We start from the raw sequence: 22,235 nt of genomic DNA on the forward strand, positions 1-22,235 counted from the left end.
ACTCAAAACAGTACTGAGATTCTACCTAACACCAGTAAGAATGTCCAATATCAGCAAAACTAATAATACCCAATGCTGCAGGGGATGTGGCCAAAAGGGAACCCTACTACAGTGTTAGTGGGAATGTAAGCTGGTTCAACCACTCTGGAAAGCTGTGTGGAGATTCCTCAGAAGGCTAAACCTAGAGCTCCCCTGTGACCCAGCAGCCCCACTGTTGGGCATCTACCCAGAAGACCACAAGCAAGACCACACTAAAGCCACCAGCGCAACAATGTTCGTCGTAGCACAATTTGTCATTGCTACAATATTGAACCAACCCAGATGCCCCTCAGTAGAAGAGTGGATCAGGAAAATGTGGTACATATACACAATGGAATTTTATGCCTCTATCAGAAAGAATGACATTGCCCATTCGTAAGGAAATGGAAGGACTTGGAAAAAGTCATACTAAGTGAAATGAGCCAGACCCAAAGAAACATGGACTCTGCGGTCTCCCTCACAGGGAATAATTAGCACATGTTCAGGTTAGTCATAAGAGAGATCACAGTAGCTCAACAGTTATGACCATATGAGCACATAAGATGATGCTAAGTGAAAAATGAACTCCACATTATGGAAACAAGTGTTATATCATTGTCGTAATTATTTTCAACATGCCATGTGAAACCGTAACCTTTTTTTCCCTCGCGCATTCCCTCCCTTTAGTTGTACCCCCGCTATTGCTGTATCTCATCTGAGTACCGTGGATACTGTATATACGTGTATTCGAACTAGGGACGGGAAAGGAAATGTGAAAATTGAGAGACAAAGGATAAAAAGGCAAACGACTCCAAAAGCAATACTTACAAAACCATTCGGTGTAAACCAACTGCACAACTCATGAGGGATGAGGGGAAGGGGGAGGGGAAGGCGGGGGAAAAGTGAGGGAGGAGGTAGCAAGTTGAACAAGAAATGTACTCACTGCCTTATGTATGAAACTGTAACTACTCTGTAATTCACGTTGACAATAAAGAAGGAAAGAATAATTGTACGGGACATTCAACACAAAATACAATTAAGCATACCTGAATGCTGGTATTAAGGAAAGTCATTTAGCAATGAAAAGGAATCATCTGGCTGCCATTTGCTGTCACCATGCATACATTCTTTGAGATATCCAGCTTTTAGCATAAGGATTCATTCACAACAGCACCATCTAGGGAGGAAGATGGTGACGCGGAGATTAAAAGACCACAAGCAGCTCTTGGCACATTTCATCCTCACAAGGCGTCAGGGGTGGGACCTGCCGGCTCTGCCTTCCTCACACTCCCCAAACCTGACCAGAGATTTATAGTTTCACGGCTTTGGAAATTATATACCTTCCCATTATCATGTAATTATTTTTTTATATCAGTTGAGGACAGCCTGGTTCTGCGCACTCTCTGCTGGTAGCAAGGTCATAGTCAAGATCAGGTGTTGAGCTACAAACGGACAACTAATTAGCTCTATGTCTAAATATGAGAAAAAATATGCACATGAAACTGAACTATGATGAAGGAATTCAACAGCAGTAGACTAGTCTTTTATAAGTATCAGGGAATTAAATTCCTTCAGAATATTATGCTAAATTCTATTTACTTTTCCTTCCCAGCGACCTCACTGTCTCACTACAAATTATGCTTTTGAGACAAGTAGCTACGTTTCGTTAGTATGATTCCACTTTGACTTCTATAGCTTTTTGGTCTGGACCTTTTCGTAAATCTCAAGCCTATGAGAGGGCTCTGCATGGTCTTTGTAGGTGTCCTTGAAGATCAATTTTGTGAAGATTTTGTCTTTTAGAGCCGACATCCCATCCCCATGAGCATGTGTAAAGTAATTATATTGTTTCCCATCATTTCTGCCTCAGTGGTTCAGCAAACAATCAATTTAAAATATATTAACATGCTGCTGCAGCTTAAATTTATTATCTTATCAACTGCATTTCATCTGAATGATGTGAGCCTAGTTTTTGCTGTTGGAGATTGCTCACTACATATTATGCATATGACATAAATATTCTCACGCCAATCAATGCCCTCATATCTGACGCATTCTAATTTTAGTCCTCTAGTTATATGGTACCTCATAGAATGACAAATTCAATATTTTCCCATTAAATGCATGACTTCAGACAAATATTAGAAACATTTAAACATTTGTACAACACAATACTTAGGGTTTTCCTAGTAGTCTAGATGTTTGCCAACAAGTCTTAAAGAAATCAATTTTCTAGTGAATGTAGGTATTCTGATATAAAAATGAATGCATAATACTGATGAAAATGAACTATTTCCTAGGAAAACAGATATTTCATGTTTCCAAGTGTTACTTTTCAGAGACCTTCTTGTATACCATAATGAATTTATCCTACGGATGTTTATTTATATATTTACAACAATATTCCTCTCCAGCACATCATTCAAAAAGTGTCAGGGCAGGCGTGGCTGTCATGGTGTCTGTCTGGATTCGCAATGTTGCCAGCACCGTTTGTGGACGAACCTGTCTTTCTTCCATCCTATTTTCTTTCTTTTCTTTGGCTCCCTTATCACAGATGAGGTGGCCGCGGGTGGGTGGGTTCATTTCTGGGTGTTCAGTTCTAGTCCACCGGTCTTCAGGCCTGATCTTGTGCCCTGCCCACGAAATGCACTCCCTGCTCTGCAAGCTCCGCAGTGGGAAGGGTTAAAGGTATTTCACTCACCTGCATGGAGAACGGCACCTGCGCGTGTCCTCCGAGGCTGAGCTGGCTTCCTCTCTTGCGGTCCTCCCTGCGGTCCTCCCTCTAGCATGGCCGGGGTGGCCTGCCATCCACTGGTCCTCCCTGAGATCCCTTCTTGTCCTGGGTGAGGGTCTGGACCGTCCCTGCTGGGATCCTGCATTGCCTCTTGCGGGCCTGCGGTAGCTGCTTCGTGGGCTGGGGTTGGGGATCCGTGGCTCTTCCCACCAGGAGGACGAGCGGGGGAAGCAAAAAGGGGGGTCAGGAGTGTGACGGGGACACCAGAGTCCAGGTCATCAAACTGTGGGCAGAAATATTTCCCTTGCTACAGGAATTCTAGGACATAACTTAGGGCCAACTTGAAGTTGTTCATTTGTTTTTAGCACAATTTTTGTGCATGCTTCTAATGTCTAAAACTTACTGTACTTATGTGTATAAACATAAAAAAGCATTCGTTATCTTTAGTGCATAAAAGCTACTATAACTGTCAAGGGTTGGTCATGTTATCTCAATCAAGTTAAACCCAAATAAGGGGAAAAAAGCAGTAAACAACCAAGGAGACTTGGTGACTGGGCAACGTTCAGATTCTGAACACATGGGGTTCATCAGGATGGCATGCCCAGGTTAAGATTGGTTTGCTTCTCAGCTACTTCATTTTGTTTAAGAACAAGGTTGTGTTAAAAATGTTGGTTATGTTATCAAGACTTATCCAGGAATGCCTGGTACGTGGATACTGAATTTCAGGCCTTTGAGATTGTTAAAAGAGGTTAAATAAAATCTCTGAAGTGCTCAAATAAAATCTAATTATGAGCTCTTGGCTTTAAATATAGTGAAAAGATTTTAAAATTTCAATATAAGATTTGCTGCAAAATATCTAAAAAGTAAAAATTTTAAATACTCATTGTAGCAAACCTTAAATCATCAGTCAAATTAGCCAGTATACATGTCATTCTAAATTCTAAAGATACCACAGAAGCAGTCTAATTTAACCTTAAAATAAGCACTAAACACGTAGCATTTCAACTTAAAAAGTTGGTTTAATATAAACATTTCTTCAAAAAAATGGGGTGTTTGGTCTCTGGTTAGGTTAACAGTAATTTAAGCTTATTTAAAAGGTTTGTCAAAGATAAAGATTAACACACAGAGTTAGAGCAAGCTATCTATTCTCTGCAGCAATGAAAGTATTTGAAAGAAAAATATTACTTATCAAGGTAATTGCTTGTGTACTATTGACACTGTCAAGTTCTACCGAAACTTTAAAAAGCTAAATCTGGCTTTTTATTTTTTTTTGCCATTTTCCCAGCACCAAACTAACTTTTTTTTTTTTGGCCAGTCCTGGGACTTGAACTCAGGGACTGAGCTCTATACCAGGCTTCAAAAAGCTAAGTCTTAACTAAGCAGAATTTATTTAAAGAGCTGTTTATAAGTCTAATAAATTGTTACTTATAACTAAGTATATAAAACTATACATGAAGTCTTTTTTTCTACGTTGCTAACTATGCTGTATCTCACTTATTAAAAAGTTTTCGTCTCCATTAAGGCCTATCGAAATAAATATAAATGGGGAAGTAATACTATATCCTCTAGAGATCTAAAAGGTAATGATCTGCTGGTAAGAACTCACAGTTAAGGAAGGAAAGGACTTCTGGAACTCTAACCCCTCTATAGATCAGGGTTTGTGTAGCTCCTACCCCCAGAAGCAAAGTACTTTAGCCTCCATCTGACTGAACAAATTGCACATTTTTCTTTCTTTCAGTTTTGAGATTGATTAATTATGATTTCCACAGTTAGTGTCCCCACTTTATTTTTCAAATCTTTACCTATGGTCGCCCTGTCATTAAGCCATATCCCTGCAGTGTTCCACGGAGAAACACAAAATAAGTCCATCACCAACCTGTCATATATCCTCCTTCCAGAACAGGACAGCAACGGAGAACAAAGAGAACACAGTGTCCAGGTAGTTTCTGCCTGGGGTGCGAGCTACTCAGGAGGCTGAGAGCTGAGGCCTGAGGTTCAAAGGCAGCCAAGGGAGCAAAGTCCCTGTGTGGTTCTTGCCTCCTATTCATCATCAAGGATGCTGTAGAGTTAGAGCTGGAGGTGCTGTACCTCCAGCCTTGAGCACAAAAGCTTGCATCCAACGCTCAGGTCCTGAATCAAAGCCTCAGGACCAGCAAAAAAGAAAAGACATAAAGGAGCTTCTTTTCAGGTAAAAATGAAATTAATAGCACCAAGCAGAGGAGTGAGTACATTTCATAGGAATAATAAAGTTTGCACTATTGACTTAAAATAACTTACCAAATTATATTTTTGGGGAAATACTTACATCTGATCTTGCAACTATAATTTGTCCTCCAAAATGGCCAGACCTAGGTAGCCATGATATGGGAAATGGAAAAAGAAAACAGAAATGTTAAGTGTCTCATAAACACATGATCAGATGGCAGTGGCAGGAACAGATCACTTTAGAATTCTAGCATAGGTATGTAACTTAGGCATTTTTTTTCTTCAAAATTTGGCTCAAACTACCATCTGAGTAAACGTAAGGCACTTGGCTTAGCAGCCTGCAATCATAGCACTGACAAGGCTGAGCATGAAGGGATATTTCATCCTAGACATCTGGGCTCGCTAGTGAGATCCTGTCTAAAGAAGCAAAAAGTGCTACGTAAATTAATGGATGAGTAAGTGAATGTAGAACAATGATTTATGTATTTAGATATATGCATGTGATTAAAGAAAAAACACATATGCAGATAATATTCATAGAGTTACTTTAGTCAAGGAACTGATTGTTCTATAGCAAACTGTTGTTAAGAAACTCACATACCAATCTTAATCCATATGTTAGGCTATTCTATTAGGCAAGGACACAGTAAGACGATGATAGCAAAACAAATAATTCCTATAATGAAAGGGGCTTTTCAAATAACATTTTAATTTAAAGCTTGTTTTAATTATAGTCAACTTATTTTTCAAGTATTGCCTCCAAAACTTTTGCAATGCACCAAGAACAGAAAACTGTGTGTGTGTGTGTGTGTGTGTGTGTGTGTGTGTGTGTGTGTGTTTATGTGTGTGCGTGTGTGAACTTACTTTTCTTGCTCTGGTATGGTATGGTAACACATGATAACTTTATTTATAGAAAGTCATATTTATTCTCAAATATCTCATTTAATTATACTTTTTAAAGATAGTTGAAACATTTTTAGTTTAAATACATGTATCGAATCGAATTATTAGCAAATGAGCATCACTTGAAATGGGACACATTTGTTGACTTGTGCTGCTTTTTAAAACAGATTACTGTCATATTTGTATGGCACAAATAAGTCAACTGTACTTCTCAATAATTCATCAAATCAAAGACAGAATGTGTCTGAAGTCTGAAATCCAAAATGAAAAAGATACTGTAACTAACCTAAAGTTTTCTCAGGAAGGCGTCCACTTTCTCAAATGCAGATCTTAGTCTTGGGCTCAAATCCGCATAGTCTTCTCTTGCTGAAAAATGCGTCCGAGGTCCCAGAAAACTCTGAGAATTTCTCTCAGTAGGGTTGTTTAAGCTATTCCTGGTAGTAAAAGTTTCAGACGATGTTTGACACAGATGAACTCTTAGATGAAGCTTACAATTTTCATCCTCCAGTCTCTTAATCTTTCTTTCACATCTGCAAAAGGCAAACATCCAGGAATCCATCTTTCCCTGAGTTAGACCCAAAGGACTTATGGCTTTAAGAAAAAAGGTGCAAACACTAACTTTTAAAATTAGCCTTAAGACCAAACTTAAGTTCCTTGAAACAGTATCTTGAAATACACATTGGTTAATGAATGCCAACTGTATAACATGTAAAATTGTAATTTATTCTAAATAATCACACACACACACACACACACACACACACACACACACACACACACACACTCATTCCTGGCAAGTTAATTCCAACACTGTAGGGAGGAGACAAGTGATTGTCAGGGATGTCTGGCTCCACAGTTGTCACTGCTGCCCTCTGGTAGGGCTCTACTTAGAGGATTCCTCATGTAAGTATTACTATCTATGTAAAATCATCTCTGTATTATCATATGTGGTTATAGTAGACACTTTATCATGCATAACTTCAGTGAAACAACGTATGATTCTCCTTAAGTAGGTGTTTAAACTATGAATAATAAACTTAGGCCACTTAGAATAGGAAGAAAAACAGAGCAGCAACCAATAAAGCCCCAAAGTAAACCAAGAGGAGAAACTGTTCTATTCTAATAAGTTAGGAGAAAATTAATGTATTCATAGTATTTTCCAAAGTTGGTTTGTTCAGTTAGGTTCCTCTTCCTAGTAATCTCATGAGTCTGTCATATCAAAACTATTTTAAGGGCTGACCTCAGATCCCGCGTGACTAAATATAAGTTTTACTGCTAAAATTATAACAGCTCCTAAACCCTGGGGATGACTCCGTGCTAGAGGGCTGCACCCCCACCCATGAGACTATTTTGTAGTTTGACATTTAAAAATATAGGGATCCCTTGTTCCCCTCTGTACCTAGGTAGCAAACATGGTAATAGACAGTCAAAAACGATCCTAGTCATAGACTATCGAAACAACCATACTAAGAGTAGAAATGCCATGGAAACTGTTGGGTTGGTTTACTCATGACTGAGTACTGGATTGTTTTCGCCTGCTCAAGCTTGGGAAAACATGGTGGTAATTGTTAAAATAAAGTTGATAATGGGTCAGCCTGACTGCAAAATTCTGCTTCTGTAAACGGCTTGCTTAACCCATTTGTGACTTGCTCTACCCCCTGCACTAACCCACTGTATCAGCACTACGTGACCACCTGCTGTCAGTTCCTGATATCAAGGCCATTTCCCATTATCAAAGCCAAAATAGGTTAACTGATAGGGTAGAGAGCCAATAGAAATAGGACAAGACTTGCTTGCTAAATGCCATCCAATAAGTATCTGCCAAGTTGTAAATACCCTGCCCCTGTTGTAATCACAATAAAAACCCCGCCTATCTGAGGGTCCGGGCTTTCAATCCAGATCAGCTTGGTGATGGTTGAGAGTCCAGGCTCCACCTGCAATAATGACTCTTGTGCGTTTGCATCAGTATCGGCTCCTTGGTGGTCCTTGGGGACTGGAAATCTTAGGCATAACAGCTTGGAGGACTCTTCCCAGAAACCCAAGATCCCAGGACCCTCAAACCAGAGTGTGACACTTGTTTTTCTTGTGTGTTTTGGCGTCCTTAATAACCAGTAACTAATATTCTGTAAGGTTGTCATAAGACTTAGCAGACATGTAGGTGGGTCATCTTGGAAGACCAGGCCCCCTCCTTAGTGGGGAACAAAGTCCCCTCCTCACTTAGTATAGTCAGTAGGAAGGAAACGGGCTGCTCCTGGGGCGCAGCAGCCTAAGGCCAACAATCCCTATTCACTTCTTCCTCCTCTGGGCCGAAGGAATTTGTTCACTGAAAATCTGCTTTGTGCCTTTGGTGCGTCTCTTTGGTGTTTGCTTCTGGCTGTTTGTATCTACTTTTCTGAAACTCACATAAGATGGGACAGACTCAGAAGACTCCCTTTCTCTTCTGACAGACAATTTCAAGGACATGAAAAGCCAGGCACATGACTTGAGTATAGAAGTAAAAAAAGGGAAACCAATCAACTTTTGTTCTACATCCTGGTCTGGCATGATTTGCTGGAAAATTCCCTTCCTAGTTAATGCCCTTTTTACCTCCTCAGGAACAGTTTCCAAGAGACACCTGGTCTCTGCTGGTATAGAGTTCCAAACAGCCTCCCCAGGTCCCCCCAAGTCTGAAGGACCAAGGGGAAGAGAGATCAGCTTCAAGTAGCCATTTTCTTCCAACTGAAGGTATTTAAAGGCCAATTGATCTGTACAATGCTCTAGTCAAAACTGGGCTCAGACTAGAGTCAAGGACTGGGTGGGCTGAGTCTTAGCCCAGGGAACCCCCAACCAGCTTTCCTCAGCAGAAAAGTACTTAGTGCACTAAAATGTCTTGCTAAAACTAGAAAGCCCTGGTAAATGAGACCGGAGAATGCTAAAATCATTTGTTAAGTTTTGTCTTAAATCTTGGTGATTGCAAGAGTAAGATTGGCATAAATACCTCTTGCCACTGGAAAAAGTATGGCCGACATTTATTTTGCTCGCTTTAAGATCTTTTGCATGTGTATGTGTGTGCAGGTGTGAGTGTGAACATGTTCCAGATGAAAACTGTCAGTATAATATAAGAATGGGTGAGTTGACGTTCAAAGGTCATCAAGTTCGGGCCTTACCAAATGCTTTAAAGGATTAGTGCATAGTTTAATACAAACAGTTAAAAGGTATCTAGGGATTCTTTAATTTGCAGTTTTAAGTCTGGTATCTTAATGCATAAGGCTATGTAACATGTAATCAAGTTATTTTGTTTAGCAAAAGCATTGGAAATGTGAAATTTATTTTCGTCTGCTGTTAATATTCAGGGCTAAATGTCAGAAATTTGGATATTAATGTTTATCCCTGTTAAAAAAAAATTGATTGGGTTTCTCAGGTAGAGATGGAAAAAAGGCAGAAACCCTTAGGCCAGGCCTGCGAGCCTATCCTCAGGAGTGAGAGGTGATGTGGCAAAGGGGCAGCTTAGCCAGTCCATGGGGTGGGCCAGGCCCTGGGGGAGTCCACACATGGTGGAAAAGCGTAAGCTGGCACAGAGGCAATTCTCCCAGCCCCAAGGAGTAGGATGGGCAAATGGAGGCTTTTCCTTGTCCCTTATCTTTTCCTTACAGGTGGACATAACATCCTGATGGTAAAATAGGTGTTGTGATGATGCTATTGAAGTCTATAACTGCTCCTTGGGAGGTTTCAAACATTAAAAAAAAGTTTTCAGAAGACAGTTCAAAGTTTATCTGGACAATGTAATTTGACTTCTAGGCTATGTTGCAATTTGGATGTATCTTAAAAAAGGGGAAAAAGATACTAAGTCTGGATTCTTGTTTGTCATTCTGGAATGTGTAATTCTTGCATGGAGGGAAAACTGTCATTTGAGTTCAGAGGTGTTCTAGGCATGTAACGCAGACCGCAGGGAAACAAATGACCCCTTTAAAGCAGCCACCCGGAGGGAACAGACTGTGGCCAGTGCCTCTAGATTTCAGAGTTCTTCAAATACAACTGAAAGCTAAAATGTAAATATTAAAGCAGAGGTTACTAAAAGAGTTTAGAGATCAAGATGGATTTCTAGATATGAGATTGGAAAATAAAGTTGTCCTAAATGTTTCATTGCAATTGGACAAAAGAAATAATTTAGGCTGCCAAAATGATTGTTTAATTTGCTATTCCAATTTGCCTTGCTGGTTTTATAAATTTCCAGGTAGAACTACAGTCAAGGACAGATGATTCTTACAAGTTTATCAAATGTAACTTTGGCCCTTACCAAGTTCCAGTTAAGATGATGCTTAAAAGCTACTTCTGTGTGGACCATCTTGTTGCTTTAATTGGAGTAAGAGGACTTTTGTAGGATTCATTGATCTGAAAACTGTGGTTCAAAGCCAGCCCAGGCAGAGAAAGGTCCCTGTGAGAGTCTTCATGTGTATTGAGCCAGCAGAGTGCTGGGAACAGAGTTGTGTGGAGCTTAAAGTGGTAGGGTGCTAGCCTAGAACTGAAGAGCTGAGGGACAGCACTCAGGTCCTGAGTCCAAGTCCAGCGACGGATCAAGAGAAATCTCAAAGGTGCATTGACCTCAGCATGGAAAAGGCTGGGACGAAAGAGATGGAGCATCCAGAGGCAGGAAGCCACTGCGTGGATGGCAACGAGGGTGTCAGATCCTAGAGTCATGTGTGCTTGGCCTTCAAAAGTTCATCAGAGCCAGGAGGTCCTGGAGGAACTTGCCAGTCCTCTGTGATAGTGGGTAGTAAAGCTAAGATTGTCTAATGAAGGGATAGCTTAAAATCCCACCCCCTGCATCTGCTCAAAGCCCTGAGCAGCAGTGAGAATTCTGAGCTCGCACATCTGTTCAGGAAGGAAGCTTGTGGACCTGAGATGGTGTCCTTCCCGAGACCTACCTGATGCCTACTAAGGTAATTTAGGCATTGTTAGGTTATCAGAGATCTGTTTCCCCAGCCAGTCAGGAAAACGCTTTTGCAAACTGAAATGTTAAAAGGCGACACTGCTGTAGCCCCAAAAGTCTATAACGTTGTTAGAAGTTAAAAGTTGAATGTGATTTCCAGTTTGGAGGAAAGCTCGTAAACTGGACATCTAATCCTGCAGCCTCTCGCTAAAGTAGACTAAGGTGATAGGTTCTTGGCTAGGTCAGGTCAACGCCCCTGAGCCAGCCTGAAGAAGTTACAAAAGAGGAATGATCTGATCTTCGCCCATCAGATCCCTTTAAAAGATGAGGAAGGATAAAGTAGGGAGCCCCCTTCCCCCATGCTCTCCTCCCACTTCCACCCTCCCTTCTCAAAGAAGCCTCAGGCACTAGATGTCCTCTTCCCCCTGAATTCCTGGCAGGGAGGGAGTGGCCAAAGGTTTATCACCAGGCTCTTCTGGGGGGCTCCGGGCCACCGGAAAGCGCGCAATCAATTTGTCTAAGGTGGGCAAGTTAGACAGGCAGGGGGTGAGTCTCCAGCAGCCTTCAAAGGCTGCTTGTGCTTACCGTCCTTCCGCTTCCATAGATCTAGAGGCTGAGGAAAATTGACAACGATTCATGTAGCATTTGTGGGACAGGCAGCTCCAGGCATTAGAAGGAATATTAGCAGCAGCAGCGTGCCATACCAGACCACAAATGCGGCTGGCGGAGTAGCCGCCAAAACAAAGAGGGCAAGAGGAACGGTGCCAGGAGCCTACAGGGAGGTGATTTACTGAGATAGAAAGTACCTGCTAGCTTTTCTAGTCACTGTTTCAGGATGGATGGAAGCTTTCCTAACCAAGTGGGAAACAGCACAGAGAGTACAGAAGAAGCTTCTAGAGGAGATAATTCCCAGGTTTGGACTCCCAGTAGCCATAGGCTCAGACAATGGCCCCTCTTTCCTCACTTAGTTAGGGCAGCTATTAGGTAAGTCATTGGGGATTATTAGGAAATTACATTGTGCCCGTCACCCCCAAAGTTCAAGTGAGGTAGAGAGGAAAAGAGAGCTTAACCAAATTAGCCCTTGAGACTGGTGAACACTGGCCAGCCCTCCTCCACCACCCTGTTCGCCATCACACCCTAGGAAGCAATGTTCCCGCGCCTCCTCCTTTAGGCACCAGGCTTGGTTGTGAAGCAGTAGCTAAACTGTCCAACCAGCATTTGCTGAAAGGCAACCAGGACTATATTAGGGGGTTCACTAGCCAGGCCTTAGGGTAAGCTTCTTGAACCAGGCTAAGCAGAAAGTTGAGCAGCCCAGCAGGAGGTGTGACATTCTGTGGTAGCCACTGGGAGCCACTGCTGCCTGTGGCTGCCCCACCTCCTCCCATCCCATTGGGGTTCAGATCAAGTACAGCCTGACAGCCATCGGAGCCATCCACCAACTCCTCACCGCTCAAGTGGGTTTGGACATCGGTGAACGCATGCATCAACTGAGACGCTGACCAACTCCCTGGCAGAAGCGGTCCTCCCAAACAGGACAGGTTTCTTTGGAGAGGAAGGCTGTCTTGGGGTTAAGCATACCAGAATGAGCAGAGAAACACCAGGAAAGCATGGGATGGGATGAGTCTTTGTGTAACAAGTCCCTGTGGCTGACATTGTTAAAAACCTCGGTAGCAGGACCTTGGAGGTTGATAATAGTCATCTTAATAGTTGGTCCTTGTATTCTTTTTTAAATTAAATGTTACTAAGGTGTCAATAAATTAAGTTGTATTGACAAGGCCAGTGAGTCCATTTCTTGTGATATCTTACACCCTCGTTTTTCTTTCTCTTCCCTGGATCAGGTAGGCATATATACAAACCATACCCAGTGTACTAAAATCACATAAAGTAACCATATAGGGTACGCCAAAGGAAATTCACCTAAAACTTCAAAGGCGACATCAACAATAGACTCCACCTGTGTCCTTCTCTTGGGGTTGTTTTTGCTTATCCTGTTCTTATATGATGTGTACATAGCTTTGGAGCTATGGTGATCCTCTGATAGGTCTATTGTAGACCTTTTCATGTTTAGTAGTTGTTTGGTTTTAGATATATAATGTAAGGTCGCTGACCCAAACGTGGAAATACCATTTGACAAGAAGTTTGTTGTTTTGCAGACCTGGTCTCTACTGGTCTTTGTACTCTTAAGAGGCTCACTGCATTTCTAAGAGATCGTGTCAGCGCGGTACAACTAAGAGTGCTGAGGTCTCCGTATCAGCCCCTGGACAGGAAAGCCATGAAAATGTAGGATAATGAGGGCATGACTGGCCCCCCCAGTAAGCAGTAGAAGAGGAGGGAATGTAAGGGCTGACCTCAGAACCCGCGTGACTAAATATAAGCTTTACTGCTAAAATTATAACAGCTTCTAAACCCTGGGGATGACTCCATGCTAGAGGGCTGCACCCCCACCCGCGAGACTATTTTGTAGTTTGACATTTAAAAATATAGGGAGCCCTGTTCCCCTCTCTACCTAGGTAGCAACCATGGTAATAGAAAGTCAAAAACGATCCTAATCATAGACTATCGAAATAACCATACTAAGAGTAGAAATGCCATGGAAACTGTTGGGTTGGTTTACTTATGATTGAGTACTGGATTGTTTTAGCCCGCTGAAGCTTGCTTAGTGGTAATGGGAAAACATGGTGGCAATTGTTTAAATAAAGTTGGTACTAGGTCAGCCTGACTGCCAAATTCTGCTTCTGTAAACGGCTTGCTTAACCCATGTGTGACTTGCTCTTCCCGCTGCACTAACCCACTGTATCAGTGCTATGTGACCACCTACTGTCAGTTTCTGATATCAAGGCCAGTTCCCATTATCAAAGCCAAAATAGGTTAAGTGATAGGGTAGAGAGCCAGTAGAAATAGGACAAGACATGCTTGCTAAATACCATCCAATCAAGTATCTGCCAAGTTGGAAATATCCTGCCCCTGTTGTAATCACAGTACAAACCCTGCCTATCTGAGGGTCGGGACTCTCAATCCAGATCCGCTGTGTCGGTGACGGTTGAGAGTCCAGGCTCCAGCTTGCAATAAAGCCTCTTGTGCATCTGCATCGGTATCGGCTCCTTGGTGGTCTTTGGGGACCGGAAATCTAGGCATAACACTATGTTTTACAGTGTACTTAAGTTTTGTTTATTTTCTGTGACTCTAAACTTACTCCTGTAATTTATTTGATAGCTGGGAGATTTTAGAGAGTTGTGCTTGCACTGTCGATGTCCAAACAGCGTCCTGATATGCTCGAGCTCTGTTCTGCTCCTAAAGAAAATTGAAGAGTCATTGTTCAATCAATATTTCTTTTTTTTTTTTTTTTGGCCAGTCCTGGGCCTTGGACTCAGGGCCCGAGCACCGTCCCTGGCTTCTTCCCGCTCAAGGCTAGCACTCTGCCACTTGAGCCACAGCGCCGCTTCTGGCCGTTTTCCGTATATGTGGTGCTGGGGAATCGAACCTAGGGCCTCGTGTATCCGAGGCAGGCACTCTTGCCACTAGGCTATATCCCCAGCCCCAATCAATATTTCTTGAACAAGTTCCTATATTCCCTCCGTGGTGTAGAACACTGAGATATGGGAAAGCCGGTGCTTGGATTTACAGTACTTCTCATCATTATCCACTGCATTTAATCTAAATACTAAATACCTAAGTGCAGTTTTCTCTTGGGGATGACATGAAGTAAGTACTACTGCAGGTGTACAAGAGTATGGATAAAACTTAATAAAATAGAACAAGACCAATCAAATTTGAGAATGAAAACCTGACCTGAATGAAAGTCTATGAGCATGTTCCAATTTGTTTTATTTTTGACGGTTGTCCATTGTGGAGCTTGATCTCAGTGCCTGGGCATTGTCCCTGAATTTTTCTACTCAGGGTACTACTTGACCACTTTGAGCCGCAGCTTCACTTATGGTTTTCTGGAGGTTAACTGGAGAGGAGTCTCAATAGACTTTCCTGTCTGGGCTGGATTTGAACTGCAGTCCTCAGATCTCAGTTTCACGAGTAGCTACTATTAGTTACAGGCGTGAGCCACAGGTGCCTGGCTTGCATGTTATAATCTGTATGAATTATTGTTTTCTAAGAATTTAATTTTATGGCAACTAGATTTCAAACATGAAGTAATTTTTTTTTTTTTTGCCAGTCCTGGGCCTTGAGCTCAGGGCCTGAGCACTGTCCCTGGCTTCCTTTTTGCTCAAGGCTAGCACTCTGCCACTTGAGCCACAGCGCCACTTCTGGCCATTTTCTGTATATGTGGTGCTGGGGAATCGAACCAAGGGCTTCATGTATACCAGGGAAGCGCTCTTGCCACTAGGCCATATCCCCAGCCCATGAAGTAATTTTTAATAAAAAGAATGTTATTGAATATAAATGTACTTACAATGTGGGAATAATGTAGAATATATAGAATATGATGTAATATGTAAGATAGAAACATTATATAATTTACTTCTAATAAAGTACATGAAACAATGTGTAAGTCCAAAATATACCTTCCAATAAATGTTTAAGCATATTAGAAATAAACATATTCACCTGTATAAAGTTGGACACTTTTTCTGCTTGTTCACTTATTTCGCTTTCCGTTTTTTGTGTGAGGAATATTCTGTACTGTTCTGTCATAGCTATGGTACACTTGCAACTCTCAGTAAGATGTTTTTGGTCTTCCTTCAGCTTTGTATTCTCCTCAGCCAGTGAATCGTTTTTGCTTTGCAGGGACTGTAACTGCTCTTTGAGGAAATTATTTTCTTCTTGCAGCTGTTGATATTTGCCCATCTGCAGATTCTCTGAGGCAGCAGAAACCTGCATGGTCATCAGCACAGGTTGGTAAAGAAAGGCAAGCTTACACAGATCAATCATGAGTATAGTAAGATACTTAGAATATGCTCCCCTGAATTACGCAGAAAGTCAACTCATTTCAAATGACTACAAGGTTAAAGTACATTCCCTCCATCGATCAGCTTTGTCATAAAACACTTGTGCTTGGTCTTGCACTTCTGTCTCCTAGTTTTCTTGTTTTTTTTCTTTATAGAATGACTCTAATTCCAACCTTAGAATTCCAATTCCACTTAAAGAGAGTGCAATCTATGCTGTCTAAAATTATAAGCCGTATTCTAATCTTCAAGTGTTTTTAATGTAAATCTGAATTTCATGCCAGAAAATGATGACTTTTGGCAAGTAACTATGTATGACATGTCCCAGTATAGAAGTTTAGTGATATAATCTACGCATGGTTTTGAACAAAATGGACTGGATTCAATTACATGATTTTGTAATTGTCTGATTCTTGCCACAAAGCAGGGAGAATTCTAAGCCAAACAAGTAAATAATTGTACCTTTTCAAGAGCACGAAGTTGTGAAGAAGTGATTTCCTTTGCAATAGGGTTTGATTGGTGAGATGATTCTCAAGCTTGACTCTCTCTCTCTCTATATATATATACACATATTTATACATATATGTATATATATATATATATATGGGGGCATTCATATGTATATATATATATATATATATGGGGGCATTCCTCCTATAATTTTACTTTATCTGAATAGGACCTAGCCTTTGAGAATGCTCTCTAGTGAACAGAATGTGATGAATTTACTGTTTTATTTCAAACATTAAATTAGAAAAAGTTTAGAAACAGCAAGAAAACTTCCTCTCCTTGGGAAGTTTGCCTTCAGAATCTCATCACTACACTACACTGTGCAGAAGCCCACATGTGGATTCCTTCAATGGCTGCTGTCACCCAGACATGTAAAGCAAGGCTTTTGGTGACACAGTCATCCCATACAATGCAGAGTGTAGAGAAATGGGCTGACTTCACTACTGATTCAATTCCAAATGGAAACACATTAATGTTGCACTGAAACTCCACATTAAGAGGTGGATTGTTCTAGGTAAACAAATGGGACGGGAATGCACAATAAACATGAATAGAAACCCATAATCTTCCAGCTATCTTAAAGCCAGTATGTAGAGGAAAAGGAATAGATAACTAGTATAAAAATAACTATGCTAACAATTACAAGCGTAATGAATCAAAACCGCAATTCACGGCCTCATTTAATGTGACTTTTCCCCTTCATTAAAAAAAAATATTCTTTATGTATTTGTACAAGGGGGCTTCAATTCAGGCTATCAATTTATAAGTACAAAAATCGTGACCAATGTCACCCCTCCTATTGTACTTCATCTGTCTCAAACCTAACTATCCTTTAAGCGAATCCTTTTCTTTTCTGAAGCTGTAGGGATCTTGTTAACTATGAGACTTTGGAGAGAAGCAACTAGGATCCCAAAATGCCACATTGGAGCGATCCATTGGGCAAATGGAGCTTCCACACTTGCACCCATTTGGCTAGTCCTTTGCGGAACTCCAGGCTCTGCTGGGATATGACTTTTCTGTGGGGCTGTTTGTGTTCTTAGTCATCCCCAACCAGGAAAACAAGGCCAACTACCTGGTGATCATGCCATCGGTAGAATGTTAACACTGTTTAGAATTGGTTTGGACATTTCCCTTATGTTTGATTGTATGCTTCATGTGTGGTGCTCTATCTATTCTATCAAGAAAGCAAAAGCCCACTTTGGGATATATCTCAACCAAGTGGCCCATTTATAGTTAAACCTCTCAAAGAAAAAATGTAAGATTTCATCACAAAACAACACAGCCTGTGTACATTTTAGGAAATGAGAAAAGGTAAATTTCAAATAAAACTTTAGGTTATTATGTAGTTGTTTTATTTTAAAACATTCCATCAAACAGAAGTGAAATAAAGTGCTGGATTAATAGACTTTTGTAACATAAACAGTACATGTAAGGAGTCACAAAGGTTTTGCACTGTTCTACCTTAGAGATTTCTTTGTATCGCTTGGTCTGAAGTTTTTCCCTGTATAGTTTATGAGTCAGCTTTGCAATTTCTTCTGTCTGTGACTCATATGCGCTTCTCATGAGCCGTAACTCCTCTTTGAGGACACCCATTTCCTTTGACAGCTGTTCACATTTGGAGGATTGGATGTGCACATTTTCATCCTGCATGATACATAAGTGTAGGTAGGTAAAGAAGGAATTCCCGTGGCAACTGTATAACACAAAACGAGTTATAAATATTGTCAGATTCTTAGAATGGAGTCCCTTGAAGAACTCAGAAAAACAACCAATTTCAAAGTAATGTTGATTCACCCAATGGCTGTAGTAGAAACCTGATTTTGCCTTCAGACGTGTGAAGGAATAAGCCAGTTGTCAGGGTCAAGTCACCCCAGCTGATACACAGGGTAGAGAAATGGGCTAATCTCATTGTTGTTGATTAAATTTCACGTTGTGAACACTTTAATAATGTTACTGTAGAATTCCACACAGGGAGAAGTATTGTTCCATGTAAACAAGTAGGACAGAAATCCACAATAAATATGAAGTAGAAATTCTCAACCTGTCAGTTATCTTTGTGCTGGTAGGGAGCACAAAATGAATTGATAAGTAAATGTGCTACCGATGACATTTTAGCTTCTAAACTATAAGCATGTTTCCGTTACCGCAAGTTTTCTTTCTCATGGTTCTGTCTTCCTTGTCTTAATGTCCTTGTCTTAACTCGGGGCCTGATCACTGACCCTGGCTTCTTTGGCTCAAGGCTAGCTCTCTACCACTTGAGCCACAGAGCTGCTTCTGTGTTTGTCTGTATCTGTGGTGCTGAGGAATCGAACCCAGGGAGTCACGTATACGAGGCAAGCACTCTACCACTAGGCATATTCTCAACCCCGTACATAGTAATTTTCTATGGTGCTGTTGGTGTGGTTCAGTGTCCAAAGCTAGGGAAACTAGGCTATTCATCCACGCCTGTTGCCCTTGGCCTTTGGAAGAAGTTTCATATTTGTTGAGATTGGTTCTGTTATGCTTAATTGGATTTTTTATGTTTGGTGCCATTTATTTCCTACTGAAAAATAACCCCCAAACTTTGAGACACAGTTTGACAAAACGGTCCCTCAAAGTTAAACCTTACAAAAACAAAGATTTTTTCACAACCCAGCTTGGCTTGTATATAGCAAATAGAATGACGATAGATAAATTGTAGTCAAACTTTAAATAATCTCACAATTTTTATATTTTAAATTATTCTGTAAGTGCCACAGGTTAGTATAGCCACTTTCTCTATGAAATGGCAGTGTTTCTAGAAATGTAACAGCATGTTTGGTGTTCCAGTGATGAATGGCTTGCGTCTGTCTCATTCACGTGGGAAGGGGCTAAGCGTCAAAGTGACAGAGCATCTTGGGCTTACACCGTGGCGTGCTGTGATTGCAAATGAAAAACTCTGAGTACTGAGTAGTGGCAAGAATTCTAAGTGGGGTGAAAATAAAATTATTGCGGGTAGAAGTTAGCATGTCCTTGTTCTGGAGCACAGTCTCTAGATTGCTTCCATGAACACATAGCGTGTAGGACAACCTGGAACACCAATATAAGGGATACACTGTGGTCAAAGTGGCTCCATGTGAGTTTCAGTAGAAGAGAGACAGAGAAAGGACGCGAGAGACACAGAGAGAAAGGCATTCCGTAGCCGACTTCTTGCCCTTAGGAGCCACCACCCCTGTGAGGAAATGCACACACAAAGGAAGTCCACCCAGAGGCCAGCAGCACTCAGATAAACAGACATGGGGGAGGAAAACCTCCAGTGGACTCCTACCAAGCAGTTCTCAAGCAGTCTCACGAGAACCACAAGGAAAGAACGGCATGAGTACAAGTTTCCTCAGCAAGTGTCTCCCAAACCACAGACTTAGGAAGAAAGCAAGTCCCTTGAGATAGAAGATTTGGGGTAAGTTTTAGAAAGTTATGACAGAAAAGTGGATTCAACAGTTCAATGTATTCTCAGTTAATTCAATTGTATTTAGTAAGAACAATTTTTATACTTATTTTTACTGTTTATCATTCAAGTGATATGCAGAGGGAGTACAGTTACATACATAAGGTAGTGAGTGCATTTCTTGCCAAACTTGTAGCCTCAACCCTCATTTTTCTCCCACCTTCCCTCCTCCACCATTCCTAGTTCACAACATACTGTCTTGTAAGGACAATTTTTGGAAACACTTTTCCCATTATGTTCTTGTTCTATAAGTGATTTGGAGATTAGAAAAACACCCATTCCTTGGAGCTGCCCTGCTCTGAGTGCAAGTGTACCTTTCCTACTACCTGTTTCACCTCCAAGCTCAACTCTTCTCTACATTATCCAAATCCTTTCCCTTTGAAGTTACATTGGCTGTATGGAATTTTCTAGTTTCAGGAGTGCTCCAGGCTCTGCTAACTCACTAATGAGTTAGCAGAGGGGAGTAAGGCAGAGAAATTGCTTGGGGCTACCAACATTCTGTTTGTCTTTATTGGATTTCTGGGAGTTATTGAAGTAGGAAGGCTTCAACGAAGGTGACTAGTTCAACTAATGATCACATTCAGCATGGCCCCTTCAACTTGATCAGTTATACATTCCATCCTCCTTCAAGTTCACTTCTTCTATACAGTAGCCTCGAGGGCCACTACCAGGTTTGGATAATTTCTCTGCATAGCCAATCTCCTACACGTTATGTTTCCCCCTGGGATTCTGAAGGTACATTGAGATTTCCTAGTTTCAGGAGTGCACCAGGCTCTTCCTTGTCCACACTTAGTGCATCACCACACGTAGTTCGTCCTGCTATTAATAAAGTTAGGAACGTGACAGCATTATGGAAGATTAATTACCTCACTCACGTTTACCTTTGAACCATTCAGTTCCATATCTGGTGGTGTCATATCTGTTTCAAGCTGTGTTTTCACGTGGAGTTTGTTAGTATGCTCTTCTTCGGGAACATTTTCATGAGATGCAGTAGTTTCTTCGTTGCTTTCCTCTTTTCCTCGGCATTTACTGTGAATAAGTGCGATCATCTTAACATTTTGATTAATAAAGGGAAAGGTCACTTTGTGAGCTCTCTTGTCAGATATCGATGTGACATTGCATAAGATCAAGCACATATGATGTGTAGAAAACTTTGCACACTTTCCGTATATAATGCAAGGAGAATTGAGAGATCTTAGGAAGGACAATGAGACAACATAAAATGTTCATTATTAGACTGTAATACAAGCAACAGACACGAAGAATTCCACTGGTCTGCTCACATCCCATCTGATTGGGAAAGGATATTATCTCCTTTGGGCTTAAAGAACTCCTAAAGTTATTAAGAAATTCAAGAAAGTTGTGATCTAAAAATCTAAGAGATTAATGGATGGTTTTTATGCTAACTTGGCTTTGTTCAAGCAGGAAAAGCAGGTCACTACTATCAAAGATGTGGCACTGCTTGCAACCCATGCATAGGGAGAGGTTATACATTGAGTAGACACTGCACAGATCTCTAAGAATAAAGATGCTGAAGGAGCTGGAGAGACTATAAATCAGTACCAGAACACATTCCTCATATGTGCAGAACTCTTGGGTCAGTCCCAGTACCACTAGAAAGCAAGGCCTGAGATGAAGAACCCACACCATTGCTATGTCCTGCTGTGCTAGCCTTCTGCATGATATCTGCCAGCTGAAGTCACTAACTCAGCCATCCAAAACTGAGCTGGAGAAGGAAACAGCAGCAGATGTAAATAGCATGGGAAAATTATCTGTTTTAGCCCTCAAGGAGACCATAAGGGGTATTATCATGTAGTCTTAATTAGTGCAGCCACAGCAAAAATTGATTTGGATAGTTCAGTCCACCCAATAGTATCTCTAGCAGAGATGTCAATACCTTGCTTAGGCAGAATCCTGACAACATTTTGAGATGCACAGTTTACAGTAAGATTAAGGGCTACTAAAGTAGTAATTTCATAGCCTGGTTTCTCTTCAGATTGTATAAATCGTTTGCCTTTTACTATGATAACTATTTATCTTCACACTCAAAATTTTAAGTGAATATAATTTCTACAATAGATAATGAGCTATATATTATCAATACAATTATTTCCTATCTGTGTATATTTGAAGATTTCCACAGATTAAACAATGTAAGTATTCCAAAGCTCAGTCATTTATGTTTGCGCATTCTCACTAATGTCAAAACAGAGAAACTTCGCCCACAACAAATGATGTGGTAGTAATTCTAATGAAAACCTTTTTGAAGGTAATTTCAATACTGAGGTAATTCTTTGAGGTAGAAAACTATTTCAAATGGAAATGTTCTTCATTTCCTTGGAGTCTGATAAAATATATTGTAATACATAGTAAGCTCAAAGTAAAATGAATACAGTCTCTTGGCTGCTCAAATCACTATCATTAGTTTTGAAAGTAATGTAATGAGAATTAGGTTATAGTAGTTTCTGTAAGAAGGTAATCGGTGAGCTACTTCTAGGACATAAAATTCATTCTACATGTGCAACTTTCCAATCACTGATAAACATATACTAAACACTTTTTGGAAATGAGGAAATATAGATAGAATTTCCAAGGTCATTG

At 40.8% G+C, this 22,235-nt stretch overlaps 1 protein-coding gene across 1 annotated transcript; it reads right to left on the minus strand.

Moving 5' to 3' along the window:
- Positions 1–6,143: 6,143 nt before the first annotated feature.
- On the minus strand, positions 6,144–20,683 carry LOC125366874 (synaptonemal complex protein 1-like). Its single transcript, XM_048367595.1, has 5 exons — positions 20,501–20,683; positions 17,633–17,815; positions 15,324–15,590; positions 13,960–14,057; positions 6,144–6,387 (listed from the first exon to the last, which is right to left on the minus strand). Exons 1-5 carry the CDS (start codon positions 20,681–20,683, stop codon positions 6,144–6,146), a joined length of 975 nt encoding a protein of 324 aa, XP_048223552.1.
- Positions 20,684–22,235: the final 1,552 nt, after the last annotated feature.

Source organism: Perognathus longimembris, chromosome 18 (genome assembly GCF_023159225.1).
Source record: "Perognathus longimembris pacificus isolate PPM17 chromosome 18, ASM2315922v1, whole genome shotgun sequence".
Lineage (NCBI taxonomy): Eukaryota > Metazoa > Chordata > Mammalia > Rodentia > Heteromyidae > Perognathus > Perognathus longimembris.